The sequence below is a fragment of the Apostichopus japonicus genome, chromosome 13, assembly GCF_037975245.1.
Source record: "Apostichopus japonicus isolate 1M-3 chromosome 13, ASM3797524v1, whole genome shotgun sequence".
Classification (NCBI taxonomy): Eukaryota; Metazoa; Echinodermata; class Holothuroidea; order Aspidochirotida; family Stichopodidae; genus Apostichopus; species Apostichopus japonicus.
The window spans coordinates 17,048,591-17,069,085 of NC_092573.1; the positions used below are offsets into that span (position 1 = coordinate 17,048,591).

General features: G+C 39.6%; 2 protein-coding genes across 5 annotated transcripts in view; one reads left to right on the forward strand and one right to left on the reverse strand.

Moving 5' to 3' along the window:
• LOC139979209 (uncharacterized) overlaps positions 1-20,495 on the forward strand; it is a 182,176-nt gene that overhangs the window by 145,223 nt on the left and 16,458 nt on the right. Inside the window, exon 7 of one of the 2 annotated variants that reach the window (XM_071989969.1) lies at positions 1,328-1,510. The exons of the other annotated variant lie outside the window; for it this stretch is intronic. The gene's annotated coding sequence lies outside the window, so the exon portion shown is untranslated. Of the gene's footprint in view, positions 1-1,327; positions 1,511-20,495 lie in introns of those variants that run through there. 2 annotated transcript variants of the gene reach the window in all.
• The window catches only part of LOC139979202 (52 kDa repressor of the inhibitor of the protein kinase-like), a 168,954-nt gene that overhangs the window by 136,956 nt on the left and 11,503 nt on the right, over positions 1-20,495 (reverse strand). Inside the window, exons 1-4 of one of the 3 annotated variants that reach the window (XM_071989960.1) lie at positions 11,616-12,809; positions 10,457-10,720; positions 9,424-9,775; positions 4,961-9,288 (exon numbers count right to left, since the gene is read on the reverse strand). In XM_071989960.1, coding sequence (XP_071846061.1) covers positions 8,193-9,017 — 825 coding nt within the window. In that variant the 5' untranslated portion in view covers positions 9,018-9,288; positions 9,424-9,775; positions 10,457-10,720; positions 11,616-12,809 and the 3' untranslated portion in view covers positions 4,961-8,192. Of the gene's footprint in view, positions 9,289-9,423; positions 9,776-10,456; positions 10,721-11,615; positions 12,810-20,495 lie in introns of those variants that run through there. The other 2 variants (XM_071989956.1, XM_071989959.1) reach the window with 2 other exon arrangements.

Sequence of the window (20,495 nt, forward strand, 5' to 3'; positions counted from 1 at the left end):
TGGAATAGGTTAATTTTGACCTAATTTTGCACATTGAGGCCCCCCTGCATCATAGTGAAATTGAACATATCATGTTCATTCATATCATTGTATGTCTTTGACATACACCAAATTAACGTTTTGACCGATCGTTTGCTGACCATCATGGACCCTGCATGGCACATTGACACACACTGACGCGCATATTGTAGTTGTAATGATGCACCAAATGTGCCCTTTGATGGACCCCTTAGTCACACAATTCATCGGACATGAGGCACCATTCCAGGGGTTGTTGAGTCCGTCTTACAATAATTGATAATTTCATCATGATATAGAAATGAAAGACATTTGCAAAAATATAACAACATCATAGGCTTCATAGCTCTACACATAATCTGATCATGCAGTTCTAAAAATTATACAAAAAGAAAGTGATACTACTGATTTGTGAGAGAACTAGCATGGTCGCCCATAAAATACCATATCATGTTTCTATGTTGTCTTTAAAAACTTTATTGTTCAGGACACACCTGTAGAATAATTATTAGTCTCGGAAATAAGCAAAGTCTAGCTATATTTTAAAAAGCAAATATGCATCCCTGAACATGATGAAATTTTGTGACATATTAGTGTATGAACAAGCCTACTGGGACATTGCCATTGTAACATCAAATGTTATGACATTTAGTGTATGTAAGGTATTAGGTGATAAGTTATAATACTGCAGGTGTACACTACTATCATAGAAATAAACCATTCTTGAATCCTTGCAGAGTTGACACTATACATATAGTAAATCATAAAGCAGATGTGATGAATTTATGCTGCCAATAGCAAAGTTCTGTAACTAGTAGTGTAATAACTGTTCTGTGTTTGCAAAAATTGATGTGAATTGTTGACTATTTAGTAAAGGGCATAACGTGGTATTTAGTAATTTATGTTGGAAATTATATAATTCACTATATCAGGGATGTGCTCACACCAGGTGCACCAGGCGGCCGCGCCCAGCAGTTCTGAATGCCGCCCAGCACAAACAGTATTTTAACCTTTTCTGCCCGGCACTTTTTTGAAAATAATTTAACAAATTTTACCATAACCAAAATCTGGGAGAATACATGGCACAGAATAGGTAAAATAGCACCACCTAAGCATACTTCATGTGCAAAATTTGTCCAGTGGGGAGGGGATACCCCACCCATGAGATCCTCCTCCTAGGGTGTGGATCACACTACCGCACATTCTGCCCGGAACTCAAATATTCCTGAGCACATTGCTCCTATGTGTACAGTATGCATTCTGATATATTATTAACTTTGCACATCCCGGTATTATTTGTCTTTTTCAGGTGAAGGTGTGGGCCCAATTAAGAAACTCGAGAGGTTGGTATCCAAACTGATCCACCAGAAAAGACAACATCATATCCTCAACAAAAGGCTATGCCCCAACAGAAGCTGATGCAGCGCACTCCAACAGACCAGTGTGAAGGTAGATACTTCCTCGTTCCTCATTCGACATTCGCGAATGAATAACTGCTACCTATTTAGTTACTTATTTGACAATGGTATTGACGTAACACCTATGGCAAGACGAATGCATTCTAACAAGATGTTCAACATTTGGTTGAGGAAAAGAGGTTTATTTATGGGTCATTTGAACTCTAATGACAATGTAAATGGGTACCATAGTGCATCTTGCCCGGTCCAAAGAGTTTTTCTTCACCAACTAAAATGGCCACTACATCATCGATTCTTAAATTAATGTAATGGAAACGGGACCTGGAAAAAATCACCTTAGGCCCTAATCAAGACTAGCACGCATTGGACCACCTAACCAATGAGTCATATGAATTCTTAAGACATTGTAGAAGGATACCATAATGCGTCTTGCCCGATCCAAAGAGTACTTGACCAATTAAAGTGACCATTAAATCAACAATTTTTTAAATTAATGTAACAGGAACTGCAAAAAAACCTTTAGGCCCCGAGCACATCCAGCACACCTAGCTTGGACCATCTGCCCAATGGGTCATATGAACTCTAATGACAATTTAGAACAGTACCATTATGCGTCTAGCCCGGTCCAAAGAGTGCTTGACCAATTAAAGTGACCATTAAATCAACATTTTATTAAACGAAAGTAACAGGACCTGAAAACACCTTCAGGCCCTAATCAAAACCAGCACGGCTTGGACCACCTAACCAATGGGTCATATGAACTATAAAGACATAGAAGGGTACCATAATGTGTCTTGCCCGGTCCAAAGAGAGCTTGACCAATTAAAATGACAACTAAATCATCACTTATTAAATAAGTGTAACAGAACAATGAATGAAAAACATTTGGGTCCTAATCAAGACCAGCACGCCTTGGACCACCCAACCAATGAGTCATATGAACTCTAAAGACGTTGTAGAAGAGTACCATAATGCGTCTTGCCCGGTCCAAAGAGTGCTTGACCAATTAAAATGACCACTAAATCATTCTTTAATGAGTGTATCGGGACCACAAAAAAGCTTTGGGCCCAAATCCATGCAGCATGCATTGGATCACCAAACCGATGGTTAACATGAACTCTAAGGATATTGTAGAAGAGTGCCATAATGCGTCTTGCCCTGTCCAAAGAGTGCTTGACCAATTTAAATGCATGACCACTAAATGGTCATGCATTTATTGGTCATGCATTCATATACCCTATAACGATTGTAACTGGACCACGAAAAAGCTTTGGGCCCTAATCCATGCAGCACACCTTGGATCACCAAGCCGATGGTTAACATGAACTCTAATGACAGAAGAGAGTACCATAATGCGTCTTGTCCGGTCCAAAGAGTGCTTGACCAATTAAAGTGACCACTAAATCATTACTTCTTTAATGAGTGTAACGGGACCACGAAAAAACCTTTGGGCCCTAATCTATGCAGCACGCCTTGGATCACCGAACCGATGGTTAACATGAACTCTAATGACATCGTAGAAGAGTACCATAATGCATCTTGCCGCTCCAAAGAGTGCTTGGCCAATTAAAATGACCACTAAATCATTACTTCTTTAATGAATGTAATTAAAAGGACCACGAAAAAGCTTTAAGCCCTAATCCACGCAGCACGCCTTGCATCACCAAACCGATGGGTAACATGAACTCTAATGACATTGTAGAAGAGTACCATTATGCGTCTTGCCCGGTCCAAAGAGTGCTTGCCCAATTAAAATGACCACTAAATCATTACTTCTTTAATGAGTGTAACAGGACCATGAAAAAGCCTTGGGCCTTAATCCATGCAGCACGCCTTGGATCACTAAGCCGATGGTTAACATGAACTCTAAGGACATTGTAGAAGAGTACCATAATGTGTCTTGCCCATTCCAAAGAGTGCTTGACCAAATAAAATGACCACTAAATCATTACCTTTTTAATGAGTGTAACGGGACCTGTAGAAAGGTACCATAATGCGTCTTGCCCGGTCCAAAGAGTGCTTGACCAATTCAAATGACCACTACTTCATCATTTCTTAAATGAATGTAGCAGGACCTGATAAAAAACCATTTAGGCCCTAACCAAGACCAGCACGCCTTGGACCACCCAACCAATGGGTCATATGAATTCTATGGACATTGTTGGAGAGTACCATTATGCGTCTTACCCGGTCCAAAGAGTGCTTGACTAATACAAATAACTAATGCACAATCATTATCCAGTAGATTCTTCAATATTTTCTTTTTTGAAGTTTTATCTCTACGTGTGTACCAGTGTGGTGATACGAAACAAAACCACACCTTTGGCGCGCAAGATAAGTGCTAATTGGTGCTTTACGATCATCATAATACAATGTTTCAGATTTACAGATTTAAAGAACAGAGAAGTTTTCTTGCCTCTCTCCATGATGATCTTGGGTTATTTATTGTTGGCACAGAATAACTTGTCTTTATTTTGTATTGTGTGAGATCAATTTAACATAACATATATTGTGATATCATGGAGTGTTGAAGAGGTACTCTAACTTGCAGCTAGTAGGTGCTAAAACAGTTTCATTCAGTGCTCTGAATGATAACCCAAGTGGCAGATGGAGATAGTGGCAGTGAGAGATGTTTGAAATGCAGGGAACATTATATAGGGTCTTTTGAAGTTTTGGCAAAGTTTCTTTTGGAGGTAAAGCTGCTTTACTTATCATGGAAAGGTCCACAATGGAGGCATAGGGTCGCCTAGCCTTATTTGGGTATCTGTTCCTGCATTCCGTATTTGGAACACTGCCCTACTATTGTTTGTATTGCTTATTCTAAAGGTTAGGTAAGTCAGTATTGTAACATGTTTTTATTCTTTATTTTTTTTAACACATTGATTGCACCTGTACAGTTCTATACATTGAGTTCAACTACAATTACCATGCAGTAGCAGAGCGTCCATACAGGGGGGGCGAATGCCCCCCCTGACATACTCAAATGGACTGCTGGCGCCCTTTTCAGCTCTTTACCACTTTCTACTTATTCGCGATTATTGACTTTTTTATGCGCTCTCATCAACATATTGACATTTGTCACATTTTGTTGGTGTAATTTGGCAATGACACCTATTTATTCTTCGTTTATCTGCAAATTAGCCAGGCCCGGAAAGGGTAATTTCCGGCGATCAAGGGAGTATCTTTACTCAAACAAATTTCTGTCGGCCACGCGCCAACCTGTGGTGGCGCCAGTGGCGTAGCCAGGATTTTTTCAGTGGGGGGCGCTGGGGGGGCTTGACCTTTTCCTGGGAGGGCATCTTGTTACTATCTAAGCGGAGCGCCACCATGAGTTGAGGCGGAGCGTACAACAAAATTTTTGGTTTTGCAACCCCCCAGATGGCCGGAAACGGCCCTTCCCGAGTGTTCATTCTAGTTTCCTGGCCTCTTGCTAACTTGAGACACCTCATTCAATATCACTTTTAAACACAAAAAACAAAAGAGTTAAAATAGTACGTAATTAAATACTACATAATGTATTTAAAATTAGCATGAACATGTACAGAGTAGTCTTACTTTCAACTTCTGATACTTCTAGATACAAAGATAGGCCAGAAATGTCTTTGATACAACTATAGCCAGTAATTGTCTTTGATACAACTGTAGCTAGTAAATATTTATCGAAAAGGCTGTTTTGGAACTTGGAACGCCGATCGTGACAACAACAGGCAACAAAGTGCTACAGCTCTATAAAGTCTGTTAATCAACGATAGGCTTATTTGACTGTGAATGTTTCTCAACTGAGATATTATATGCGTAAACGGGTTCTATACTAGATGTTAAAAAACTGACAAGATCGGATACTAGTCTTTTTCGGCAGGTAGAGTGTTGAATGAATCGGCACGCGATAGAAATGACAGCGTAGATGACAGAAGAATAGGTCACCTAATTTAGCCATATTCTTTCTACGTTCATTTTAATAGTTTTTCCTGTCTAGACTCTTAAACTCGTCCAGCAAGCTTATGGATTTGAATTATGGGTGTTTTAAAGAAAAAGATAACTAGGCCAAGAAAAGTGTAGGCCCGGGCCTACAGTGCTACATACTGGAAAATTTTTAGCAAATGAGGGCCTCCCAGATCGTTGGAAATGACACTTCCCAGGCCTTGTAAGCTGCCCTGAAATTTTCTCAACATCCTTTATTTTGAGATCCGATGTCTTGATATGGTCATCAAATTTTTTAGTGAAATAGAAAAAAAAAACAGTCTGGTAAGTTACTTTGAAATATCATGACATATCTTTTGTGAGTGTGACACCGCATTGACATTTTTCGACAAATCTGCAAATTGCGCGTGGAAAATAAGAAAATATTGACTGGACTTTCAGCCAAGTAACATACAGAAATGACCAAACTATGTGTCAAACTGACATCAAATATTGCCACTGAAATATTATTAGGGTGATAGACTGATTGGCCGGTAGTTCTCAGCGATAGTATTGTCTCCTTGAAAATGTTGTTTTTGAGCGGTTTTAAGAGCATCAGGGGTACGTCCCAGAAGTGAAAACCAGATTGAAAATGTAACAGACTATCGAGGCAATGAGACGAGCAATTATGTGAGAAACCTGTATGATGTCAGCATTTTTTACCTTTTAACATCTTCTTTGGCATTCCACTACCTGGAAACCACGTTTCTATAAGGGTATAGTATAGCACACTAACTTGTTTGATCAGTTAATGCGCACTGGATACAAGATCCTGATTGGCTGTTTGTATTAGTATTTATTTGTATGTTAGGGATTATGGTTAGTGTTAACCAATTAGGAAAATTCTTGTAAAGCAGGGCGCATCGACCCTGTTTTTTCTGTGGAGACACTACATAACATGATGGTGTTGCTGTGTTGTTAAACCCAACTAACCGACCAACCACGAGAAAGGATAGGATATGTATAGCTGATAATTAGTGATAGACTGGTTCCATTTCTCATAAAGAAACTTGTCTAAGGCATTTTTGAGTACAAGCAATTGAAATAGTTTTTCTAAAGTGAAATTTTATGCTGATTACAGAGTCTGGTCCCCAAGCTGAATTTTGAAGCATGCCTAATTTGCATAAATTCAAAATGGCCGACATTTTGATGATATTTGTGCATAACTCAAGATTTAAGGGTCGTAGAGATTTTGTTCTTGTGTCTATACCCTTTTTTGTAGGGTCAAAGAATGCAATTATAATAATAGTTGTATCAATAGGTCATAAGTTGACACTTTATTTGCATAAATTCAAAATGGTCGCCGTTTTGATGGTTTTTGTGCATAACTGAAGATTTAAAACCCTTCGAATCCCAATGTAAGATGATCCAACAAAACAAGCATTCAATTTAAAAAGAAGTTCAAGGTTTTTTATCCTACTGTCCAGCCAACTGCTCTTCAAAGCATTGTTACAAAAGATCTGGCTGTTGAACAAATTCAAGACTCGTTGTTAAATGCTCAGACCTATGGCAAGCACAGCTGCAGAAATTTGTCAAAGACAGACTTGTGATAGATCCAGAAAAGTCCTCACCCAATAAATCACTTTATGACCCTATCACTAAAAACAATGCACCGACTATTGAAACCCTGTATGAGGTCAAGATATCAGGTAGCGACAAGGATAAAACAAAGATCCTGAAGACCGACAGGAACATCTTGCAACGTGTCATCATTGCATATGCAGGAGGGCGCAAAGTGGATCTTGATACTGTTCTGAAGCATGAACTGATGCCTGTACCACCCGCCCTTGCCAATGTTAACGGTACACTTAGGACAGGGCACAAAACAATACTAGCCGATGTAATAACAGCGAAAGTCGAATGCCCTGCAAATATTGATCTCAACAAAAGTACTGCTTGCTTGGTGATAGATGGGCAGGTCAGAGTAATTGCTGTCGGCAGGGCTTTCTGATCACTTTGCCCAACAACCATTTCGCCCAACTGCCATTTCGGCCAACTAGCATGGTCATTTCGCCTAACCAGCATGGTCATTTCGCCCAACCAGCATGGTCATTTCGCCCAACCAGCATGGTCATTTCGACCAACCACTTTTTTATTCATATTCAGTCAGAATAATATCACTATTTTTATTTCACTAGTTCAATTTGATTTATTTTGGGATATATTACTTCGTTGGTAGGTTAATAAAGTGATGTCTGTTCGATAGCAATCGGAGTCTGAGCAGTTATGTGAGACTACGGTCAAGCGTTTATCAAGTCCGCAAGGCGTTAATCAAGAGTATTATTCACAACAGTTAGGTGTTTATCTGGTTCTACATAGTGTTAATCTACTGTTATACAAACAAAGGGGAATTGGTCTCCATAAAAACCTATCAAACCTAACCCTTAAAACACTGATCCGTCCTACCGACTGTAACCACGACTTCAAGTTTCCTTAATATTCGGTTAGTTGTATCCCGTAACCGTAACAATTCCCAAAACTTTCCTTATTAAATTGACCAAACCCGTCGGTTATATTGAAGTATAATTTTTAATCAATGTTGGTCGAAATGACCATGCTGGTTGGGCGAAATGGATGTTGGGCGAAGTGACCAGCTTCCTCGGCAAGCCAACTGATGCTTAGACGTTTGGAGATATAGCAGATCAGTTCTGACTGCCGGGTTCTGACTATTGAAGAATAGATGTGGTATTTGATAGATATCGTGAAGAGTCATCTCGACAATCATTCACGACATGGCCTACCTCATGCCAGATCTAGTAGAAGGTGTCGTCGTTGGACTGCATGTCCTGGAGCTCGTCAATGACGACTGTAGCTAAGTGGCTTGCTGCAGAAAAGGTCTACATTGTCTTGCTGCAGCATGGTGGACAATGATTTTGTCTTCTGCAGTAGCACGGTCATCAATACAAGTCGTGCTGCAAACTGCTCATCCATTCGAGCAAGGAGACCTGTGGCTTCGATAGCACGCTCTCCATTATCATCTTCAGAGATGTGATGAAGCAACCGGAGAATCGCTTGCAGCCGTGTCTTCAAAACTACACAGGCATCAGCTCTACATGCCCATCGGGTGTCGCTAAGTCTCTTCAGCTCGCGAGGCTGCTCTTCGGGAAACATCTCTGCCTGTGTCTGGAGCCATCTCTGGTGAACATTGGACACAGACACAAAAACATACAGCTGTTGCAGCAGGGCGAAGAAGTTAGTAGCTTCCTTGACCGTCTTGCCGGCATCAACGATGACTAGATTAAGTCGATGTGCATAGCAATCCACATAGACGGCCGAAGGAGCTACCTCCTGTATCCTCTTTGCAACACCTGATACAGCTCCACTCATTACCGCAGCCCCATCATATCCCTGGCCAACCAAATTCACCCGATTGTCCAGTCCATAGCCACTAATAAGACCAATGACTACATCTCTGAGAGACTGGGCATCGAGACCATCAGCATTCTTGAAACACAAGAAGCTCTCCGTGATCTGGCCCTCATGGTAATATCTCACGACGAGTGCGAGCTGCTCAGTCTTTCTGACATCTTTAGTCCCATTCACCAAGATAGAGAATTGTTCTGAAGCATGAATCTCCTTCAGTATCTGCTCTCGGACCATTTGAGCTAGAGTTTTTAGCATATCGTTCTGAATCTCTGGAATAGTGTATTTCGCATTGCGAGGTCCTCCTTCCAGGTGTTTTTTAATGACCTTGTCATGACTGCTCACCAAAGACAGTATTCTCCTGAGGTTGCCAGCATTGTCTGACTCATCATCTTCACGATGGCCTCGCTGAGCGATATTCTGAGTTCCAGTCACAAGAAGCACCTTCCGCGACCGTCTTTACAAAGTGGCGGTTCTCCAGAATCTCCTTCTTGTAGGACTCGCTCAGTTGTTTTAGAACAGAGCCTACCTACATAGAAAAGGAGATGAAAAGTTTATTCCACTTGCTTTTTCTTCTAGGCAAATTGGGAAAATATACAAACCTTACGATTCTGAGAGGTAAAGCAGTTGAGAATAGCCTAATAATAAATAGGTCGAAACTCACCTTCCTACTCTCTTTGAAGGAAGCCCATGCGACCATGGCATTGACATGATAATCAGCTACAACATGTTTGGAGATCTTTCCTTTCTTCCCAAGTGCCTTCTTCCAGTTGGAGACTCCAGTACTGGTGAAAGCCTCTTCAGTACGTAATGTCGGAACCAAGAAGTGTCTGCAAGCAAAGCAGAAGGCTGCGTCGCACCTCTCTGAGTACTTCAGCCACGGATGCACCTTGTACCAGGATGACTTGAAGGACCGATTGCAGCCCTGCTTCTTGACACGGAAGGCAATGTTCGGCTCTATCGGACCTTCTAACGGATACTGGGAGATGTCATCTGGACCAGGTGGTTATGGCTTTCTATAAATCAAAGAAAAAGAGAAAGTTCATAACAGAAATATTGCTAATTTGTTAGGTGTGGTGCAGCAAGAAAGTGTCGTTATCAGACATCATATTCCTTCATAGCCCAAACCCACAAACCACTGCACCGACATTCACATACAGTGTACCAGGTCTAAGTGAACTGGAGCCTTTCTACAACACACACATGTAGATAGCCAGTACAATTGTTTTTAATTTGTTGACTTAATCTATGTGTAAATAATGCATCACCAGCTTGAACCATGTGTTAGAAACAATAATTACTGATCGGTTCCATGTCATTTATCTTGGGCAAATGAAAATATTTATTGTACACCCACAATTTTTTGGCCCCACCCCAATCTTTACCCCTCCCAAAGGAACTTCCATTTGACAGCTTCTTTATGGCATACAGTAACTAGGAAAGTGGTGGTAGGTCAGCAGTCTGGACCGTATTCGTCGATGGAGACATAAAATGGCAGTCCCATGAAAACACAATACCCAGCTCATATCTGGGAACTATTTGGGACGAGTAGTCAAGTTATTGCTGGTGCGTCAGACCGTCATCACATCCTCCTCGATCGAATGCCCCAAACTGGGAGTGTTATGAAGAAGCTGAAGGCATCCAGTATGCATGACTGAGCACGTAAGTAAAGAGCACAAATATGCTCATATATTTACCATCTGGTGCTAAGGTGTCCTTTGTTTGTTGGACCTGCCCTTCTACCGAGTCACATTCGTCATCACTGGAATCACTGTGATAAGCAACCGGCAAACTTGTATCCTCTATTTCGAATGATGTGTCAGGTTGATCACCCTTGTCACTGTCACCTGTGCAAACTCTTTTGGATTGATTGCCTCGACTCGCAGGTCTTGCTTCACCTTGACATTTTCTTCTAGATGAGAACATTGAATGTATTTCTGTCATGGTTATGATGGTTGAATCTATGAGAAAAGGAACATGCAGTGTGAAGTTCACTGTCCTTCAAATAAATAAATTCTCTAGGGTGAAAGATTCTGCTATTTTCTGCAACATGTTGGTTGACAAAACGTACTTTTGAATATATAAACATACAGAGTTACCCTCATTGCCCATAATTCAATAAATAACAAATGAAATGATTTGGAAATTGCACAAAAGACCAAGCATCCAATGATAAACGATTGTGGTAAAACAAATTCCGACTACATGTTTGTAATTTGCTGAAATACAACATTTTTTCTGACATCCGAAAATTACCCTTTAGCTGCACAACTAGTTTCTAAACTAATTTCTATTTTTAGAAGTCTATTAGTAACTAATTTCTAAACGAGCATATATTTTCATGATTTTACGAGATTTTATTGCAGCACTGCAATATTTTGGTGCAAGTTCTTTTAATTCTTACATGAGGAATAAGATCCCAGGGAGAAAACTATAGGGTTGGGGGTCATATGGGCCCATATCCAACATAATATGGGTCCCATGTGGGGTTTCCTATATGGGCCCCACCAAGTTTTGCACCTAAGATTATTATGGGTCCCAGATGGGTCAGCCCAAGTAACCCATATGGTGTAGATCTGGGGCCCGTCTGGGCTACTATCTGGGTGAAATGTGGCCAGCTCATATGGGCAATATATGGGTTATATATGTAGGCCCATGTGGGTTGGCAGTAAATTGGCTGAATATGGGCCATCTATATGGGCAATATATGGGATATATCAGGGGCCCCATGTGCGTGTCCAGGTAATTTTCATATGAGCCAGCCCATATTGTGCCCACATGGGGTATCGCAAGTTCTCCCCTTATACAGCCCACATGTGTGTGCCCAGGTTTTTCTCATATGATGCTGTTACTCACTTGAGCTTTCTTATCAACGCCACAAACTGCGTGCACGCTCATCCTTCAGCACTACTTGGTACTTTAGGGGAAATAAAAATGAATAAATTTGAACTCACCCAATTTAGTTAATTAGCTGGCATAGGTCGAAAAAGATTATTAAAACTGCAGTATCCGTGAATAAAAATTACCACAGTCCTGAAATCTCCGTAGAAAAGAATAAATGGTAGATAAAAGTTCCGTTCAGATAAATCTTCATAGATAAGAATAAATGGTAGATAATAGTTCCGTATAGACAAATCTCCAAAGAAATACTAAAACGATGGATAAGAGTAATCCGAATGAAAAAGCGAAACAAAGAAATTTACGGGTGAGCTGAGCGATCGTACCTACGTAGGTGTTAACTCAGTGCTAGCGAGGCGGCGAGTGTGGTGAAACATAAGGAACAAATTAACTAAACGAAGAAAACGTTGCTCCATAGGCGTACGGGACCATTTCGGTTTGGGGGGGCAGAAACATTTGTGCCCGAAATTTCCCGTGACACTATCTAAGCGGAGCGCCACCATCGGTTGGCACTTAGCGTACAAGAAATTTTTTGGCAAAATATGCCTCTCAGATTGCCGGAAATGGCACTTCTGAGGCCTTGCAAGTTGCATCTAAACATTCTTTATTTTATAATGTCACGTTTAGAAATTTACACTTTCCCAAAAATTTGGTAAATTAGAAGAAGAAAAAATTGTAACATCACTTTGACGGGGCAAACTAGGACAGTATATTTTTTTAACTCCTATTTAGTTATGGTATTTATTAATTTAACACAGTACTCAGCTACCCCCAGAAAAACATACATTGTTCAACGACACATAGGCGGGAAAATGTCGCTGTGTCGGGCGAGACTGCAAAAAAGTATAAAAATAACAAAGAATATGATAAACCTGTACTTTTAGGCTTGTAGGCACTCCCCTCCCCCCCACCATCCATGAAAAGAAAATGTTTCTCATATACACTCATGTCTGGGATGTCCAGATATACAGTTAACTAGTTAGAAAACAATGTTTACTGCGGCTTTTCACTTCAGAGACTGCTAATCTCCATGCATGCTTGTCACCATGATTGTGAGCTGAGTTCCCTGTTAATAATTTTGGGCGATAGTGCAAGAAGCGTGGTAGCCAGTGGCATAGCTACTGGAGGGGGCCGAGGCCCCCCCATGAAATCAGCTGGCCCCCTCACTGGCCCCCCCCACTGGGAATGGGGTAAAAAAAATGGGGTAAAAAAAAAAAACACTCATCAGTGTGATTCACTAATATTTTTTGTTTAATAATTTGGGAAATAGAGTTCACAATTTTCTCGTCTGCATTTGGCAGAATAAGAATAATGCAATATCTGTTGTAATCATTGGAATGGTCACACAGCATGGCATGGCAATGGTCGATGCGACGATTGCGACCATACACCAAGAACCTTGTTGTGCTGCGCGATATCGATATCTGCTGAAAATATGTTCAGTGCTTCCACCTAGCGCAACAATCTATCAAAAGATTGGCTCCATTTGTACTGAGCCGAGGTATCAGGTATTCATATATTGCCTCGAGTCAAATGAATATATGTCATTGAATATTCCACAAAACAAACCGGGGGGGTCTTGGGGGGCTCAGCCCCCCAATGAAAAGTTGAGGGGGCAAATGCATGATAAGCCCCCCCCCCAATATTTACCAAGGCTCCGAAACGTGCATCTGCCCATTTTTCAATGCATACTTGTCGATCTGTCCAATGCACACGTATACTATATAGGTGTAATAATTTTAGTAAATGCTAGACCACATTGTCACCCCAACCGCGTCCTCACGCCCCGTGAATTACCCATTTGTTGACATTAAGAAATGCTTTCTGTTTTTTCTTATGACATTTATTTAATTATTGCATTTAATTGCAAGTAGTAATTTACTACACTCAAAAACGTCTTTGCGAGTACACTACGAGTAATAGCTACTCTCTTAAAACACCATCGAATGTACAAATTACAATGTTTTTACAGATTTTTACGTACAACCTGAGAAATTGCAGGCTTGAGACCCATATTTTAGGGCTAGGTATTCGCAGCATAAAACACTCGGGAAGTGCCGTTTCCGGCCATCTGGGGGTTTGAAAAACCCAAAATTTTCTTGTACGCTTCGCGCCAACCAATGGCGGCGCTCCGCTTAGATAGTCTCCACACATTAGCCCCCCAATAATTTTCCCGTTCCGCCGCGCCTGCTCCAGGACCGTATCGTATCGTGGGTATCGAGTGCGTCTGAAATACGAACGTACGTACGTACGTCTATGATGATATGCACTGTACTGTACTGATCACGCGTACGATAAATTTGATTCACAAATTACAGTCAGAATATGAGAAGATTTCGGAACTATTCAACATGCACGTACTGTAGAACGTCAGCCGCATCACCCGCATAAAACAGGCCTTGACACCTTGAAACGACAAATGATGCCAACTTCCCTCAAGTTAAAAGTCTGGCTGAGTTGGCAAGGCCAGTCAGCATAAAAGAGAAAAAACTGTTTTTGCATTTCTGTCACCAAAGTTGCACATCTTTTTGGTTGCTATTGTGCCTCACAGGTGCCATCTCCTGCGATCTGGGGGTGCTGAAATCTCAAATTTTCTCTGTACGCTCCGCGCCAACCAAGGTGGCGCTCCGCTTAGATAGTAACCTCCGGCCCCCCCACAAGAAAGAACAGCCCCCCATGGCCCCCCACTCAAAAAATCCTAGCTACGCCACTGGTGGTAGCCCAGATGAGCTGTGCTTACGGTGGTGTTACACGGAAAAATTCCGTCATCATGATGCTAAATAAAGAAAATCATTAGGCCTATATTAATATTAATGTCACAAAACAAATAACACAGAACGCTCTCCACGGAATTTTCGAGCAAATATATGAAAAAGATTCGAGTAAGCTACTACATATTAATATATATATTTTTTTCTCCTCTTAGGCTGCCCAAATTTTTCAGGACTTTTGCCCGAATTTCTTGTCCTCTGGAAATTGGGGGGGCAGTCTGCCCCCCCCTGCCTCGTACGCCTATGTCTACGTTTCTTCCACGTTGTCGCGACGATTAAACAAAGGAAACATTTGTTTAACGAATCTTGCTTCCGGAGAAACGTTGTAGCGACGATTCGGCCGAAAAATATGGGGCGTAACAGCTGATGGCGAACCCGCTACAGTACTAAAGGGGTTACTCCCTATACTAAATCGGTTAGTCTCCTCAAAGCGTAGTGAAAGCATAAAAAACCACGCCTAATTCCATTGGAAACTAACGGGGATCACACATGGAAGCTATTAGAAGATCCTAAAGGGATTCTAATTTATTGTTCCCAGCATACCCTACCAAATCGGTGTGCTAATCCAAATATTTCCAATTGTCCATCCCAGCTCAATGTAAATGTATTAGTGAACGATCTTTAAATAATTATCAATAAGCCCCTTTGATTTGTTTCACCAAATATCTACAGCTATCTGAACTACTATATTATGGAAATCACTTCCCATCTTAATTAATCCAATATTCCCATTAATGAACAACTAATTAAACTATTTCGGTAATACGACATGTTCCGGTTATCTGATTGGTCCAATCTTTGGTGCCCAATTTGAATATGTGCCAGCCCATATATCATGACCTGGTGGGAATCCCATGTTCACCCCATTTGACACCAATACGGGTCAACGGTCCCATACACTAACCATGTGATACCCACATGAGTCAGAGGAATTAATGGCTTATGTGAATGAAATTCATACCCACCATGCTACTATAGTACTGGTAGTAATTCATTCACGCCTGCACAATGTAGTTTTCGTGAGGATATCGTTAACACTAGGCTTGGGCCTACACAGTCGACTGGGCCAGTGCCATATCTACTAACGGTCGATCATGAGTAATGGTGCGTGTCGCATTACTCACCATGAATTTCGGTAAGACTGATAGTTCAATCTCCGGAAATGATCCAAGTTCGGAATGACTCCCTCGAAGCTGATGAGCTGAATGATTGGTCATCATGGAGATTCGAGACCACACAGACCAATTATATATATATTTTTTTATGTAAATTTTTTTGACATCCAAAATCCCAGTAGGGGGTGACTGGGGGGGCAACAAGCTTGCCTGTCGACCCCACGCGCCCCCGTGGCTCATTTATGCAAATGGTAACACACCCCACACACACACAGGGAGTCCCTGATCTTACCCATACTACCCCTTACCACAGAAACAGAACCCATGATATGAAGCCTCAACTAACTGAAACCAGAAAGCCAATGGGCTCATTGTGATTCCTTGCCAATTGAGATTATAATCCCAAGCTTTCGTCATTGTTGATAAAATTGATCAGCAAGGTTCTTTCACTGGATGTGGACCTACCTACTTAATATGTTAACTTACAATATTAACAAGCTATTTTGAGCAAAAATCAACTCAAGCCATGCCCCCTAATAAATGTGCATAATATCACATTACATTATCATGTACCCACTATCAACCAACACCTTCAAACAAAGTATGATTCAATTCTGAAAATGTTTACATTTGCCCCTGTGACCTCAATAATATTCTTGAGATGAGCACCAAAATCAATGGGGCTCTTCTACTCACTATGGCACATCTATGTACCATAAAATGACAATATGGCTTCATGAACTCAAACCTTGCAAACAATGATAGTTCCTTGATATGAATTTCATCCAATGGACGTGGTAATCTGTACAGTAAATTTATTATTTGCATTGTAGGACCTAATATATATTATATGAGTACCAGTGTAGCATGAGGGGTACATAACTCAAATGTCATATAAATGTACCTGAACGTATCTAAGTTGCAGCCTAAAGTAGATGCCTTTATTGCTTTTAGAAGTCAAACAATAACTTTGACAGTGGTTTCTTACTTGGAATATGAAAATTCACCTATTGATGCTGTATTCTGGATATACCTTGTGGGGTACAGACAGTGAAATAAAATTTCCATTTGTGTCTCAAGAACTAAAACACTCTTCCTATCAAATTCTTTGATAAATTATAGGAATTTACAGCTCGGTAATCTGTACAGTATTAATTTATTATTCCCATTGTAGTACCTAATATATATGATATGAGTATCAGTGTAGCTGGGGGGGGGGGGGGCTGGGGGTACATAACTGAAATGTGATATAAATGTACCTTTTCCATCTAAGTTGCAGCCTAAAAGTAGAAGTCAAACAATAATTATAATTATTGTTATATTTATAATATAACTGAGGTTTTATACTGGAATATGAAAATTCACCTATTGATTCTGTATTCTGGTCATGTTGTATGAGTGTCAGGATACCTTGTCAGGTACAGAAAGTGAAATAAAACTTCAATTTGGCTCTCTAGAGCTAAAACCTGCTACGGAGCAAACAATGGAAGTTCCTTGATATGAATGCATCAAATTGAATGACAACGATAATCTTTGCACCATCCTTGACTTCTATCGCATTTGGAATAAACATTTACTAAAAAGCCATGTGATATTTATTATTTTTTAGTTATCCCGTCTATAATCCATTAGTAACATCTGGTAAATTTCATTGTCGGTCTCTCCTTCTATGAAACAAACGAATGAAAAAATAATAATTGGGAGAATTCTTTCAATTTCTTCCAAATGGTAGCCTAACACCACACTAAGTCAATAGGGAAATGTAGCCTAACCATCTGTTTCGCTGAAACTGGGACTCAGTATAAGATATCCATGGAATACTTTCATTATTGCTTTTTTAACTTCCACCGTTTGGTAGCCTAACACCACACTAAATCAATGGAAATTCTTGCCTAACCATCGGTTTGCCAAAAAAAAAATTAAAAAATCACACTGACATTGGATTTGGGTAATAAATTAGGAACTGGATAGTACCAAAGGGTGGGTACCCGAGTGCCCAGATACCCTGTGAAAACACAAGAATTTTTGGAGTGACAGCTGTAATCTGTACAGTAAATTTATTAATTGCATTGCAGGACCTAATATATATTATGTGTTCCAGTGTAGCATGTGGAGTACGTAACACACATGTGATATAAATGAACGTATCTAATTTGTCAATTGGTCTCTCAAAAACTAAAACCTACCTAGCAAATTCTTTGATAAATTATTGAAATTTACAGCTTGGTAATCTGTACAGTTACTTTATTATTCTGGCCATATAAAGCCAGATGTAACTGGATATAGAGTCAATCCAGATGCACATATTAAGTTCTATCTGGCCATATAAAGCCAGATATAACTTGAGATATGCATATAAAGGTTGATATGTCCATATAAAGCCAGATATAAATAGGATATGAGTACCATTGTAGCTGGGGGAGTTGGGTGGGGGGGGCCTTACTCAAATTCCATATCTGGTTTTATATCTGGCTATATCTGGATAGATAAAGTTTGATATGGCCATATAAAGCCAGATATATCTTGGTATAATTGTATTCCAGATATCCATATCAAGTTTGATATGGCCATATAAAGCCAGATGTAACTGGATATAGAGTCAATCCAGATGTAACTGGATATAGAGTCAATCCAGATGCACATATTAAGTTCTATCTGGCCATATAAAGCCAGATATAACTTGAGATATGCATATAAAGGTTGATATGTCCATATAAAGCCAGATAAACCTGGATATAGAGTCAATCCAGATACACATATTAAGTTTTATCTGGCCATATAAAGCCAGATATATCTTGATATAATTGTTAGCCAGATATCCATATCAAGTTTGATATGGCCATATAAAGCCAGATATAACTTGATATAATTGTAATCCAGATATGCATATAAAGTTTGATATGTCCATATAAAGCCAGATAAACCTGGATATAGAGTCAATCCAGATATGCATATAAAGTTTGATATTGCCATATAAAGCCAGATATATCTTGATATAATTGTAAGACAGATATCCATATCAAGTTTGATATGGCCATATAAAGCCAGATATATCTTGAAATAATTGTAATCCAGATATCCATATACATTTTGATATGGCCATGTAAAGCCAGATCTAACTGGATATAGAGTCAATCCAGATACACATATGAAGTTTTATCTGGCCATATAAAGCCAGATATATCTTGATATAATTGTTAGCCAGATATCCATATCAAGTTTGATATTGCCATATAAAGCCAGATATATCTTGATATAATTTTAAGCCAGATATCCATATTAAGTTTAATATGGCCATATAAAGCCAGATATAACTGGATATAGAGTCAATCCAGATAGGCAAATCAAGTTTTATCTGGCCTAATAAAGATATAAAGCCAGATATAACTGGACATAGAGTATATCCAGATATGCAGATAAAGTTCTATCTGGCCATATTAAGCCAGATATAACTGGATATACATGTAAGACTGTATGCTCTTATTTAGTGTATTTTCATAGAGATTTACATTGCCCTATATTGTTGAATTTGTGGTACTGCACATATTTCAATGGTAAAGCACTTACAGTGCTCACTAAGTCAAAGGGGGTATAAATTGGCTACTTGATCTATCTGGGTTGCTAGGTAACCACATGGTCATTAATGGAAAAAGGATGACTCAGAGGGTAATTAAGTGTGAACATGGAGGTAAAAACAGACCTCCATGGTGTGAAAACCTTCTTTGGAACAAAGGACATATGTGTATTGATACTCTGCGAGTGAGATAGGAAAAACAGTTTTCACATGGTAGGGGTAGAGAACAGAAGGAAATTTAATAGAAAGGATTGGTACATTAAGGAAGGGTGATGGAGATTCGTAAAAAATAACCTATTGAGTTAGGACATTGGCAAAGGATTCTATAGTGAACTGAACAGTCAGAAGGAAGAATTTTTTTAAATTTTTTTTTCCAATTGGAACGGATGGAAACAACATATTTTGGGACTGAACTTCGATACTGAATGGAACATATATCGCCCTCCTGAAACTTATTTACTAAACCAAATATAATAAATAAAGGAATAGCACAATGCAATTTAGTATCAACCTCTACAGGACCACAGAAGAATAAAGAACTCAACCTTCAAGTATTATTTTTGAACAGCGGTCATTTTATGACCATAGTAGTCGGATTAGGTAACAGCAAGGAGCTTTTTGAGTGATATGTTTGAGGCCAAAACTGCAGATTCTTAAGTCCAAGATAAGTTGATCTTTACCTCCAATTAAGCCCTGCTTTTTTTGGTCTAATTGTCTGGAGATGGGTTTTTTCAGACACAATTTGATATGATTTTGAAATCTCTTTCTAGTTGGAAGCATTGCGAGTCATAAATAAAACTATGTGTCACAAAAAAGTTATGTACACAATTGGGTTTGGAATGTGCTGGGAATAAAGTAATCTCAACTTTATGTCTTCGTCATTGTTTTGAAAATTGTGTCGATGAAAAGTACTCGCAGGCCTTGCAGAGACTGAAGACAGCCTAGAGACGGCAGAGTGATGGGCATTTTGTCATGAAGCAGTTTTTCAAGTGCCAATTTATTCGTGGAGCATTTTATCATGCCAGGATAGTTTATTCTCTTAACCATGTATTTTTGTTCTGACGGTCATATTGCCTCAATAATCGTTTGAACAGAAGACCCTTTTTTAATATTAGTTTTTATTTGTAAAGGCTTGGACATACTGTGGGTAAGGTGAAACAAGAAAAAGAAAAATACCTGCTGATGGATCAAACAGGAAATGTAATTAATGGCCAGATAATTAAGCAGTAAATAAAGAGTTCCTTTATCTGCGCCATATATTGCCCTTATTTGGTTTCAAATTATATTTCTTTACATCGCCAGATGAAATTCTAGCACAGATGAAGCCATTTTTTTAACTAGTTCAACCTGGATTTATCATAATATGGGACAGTAATGG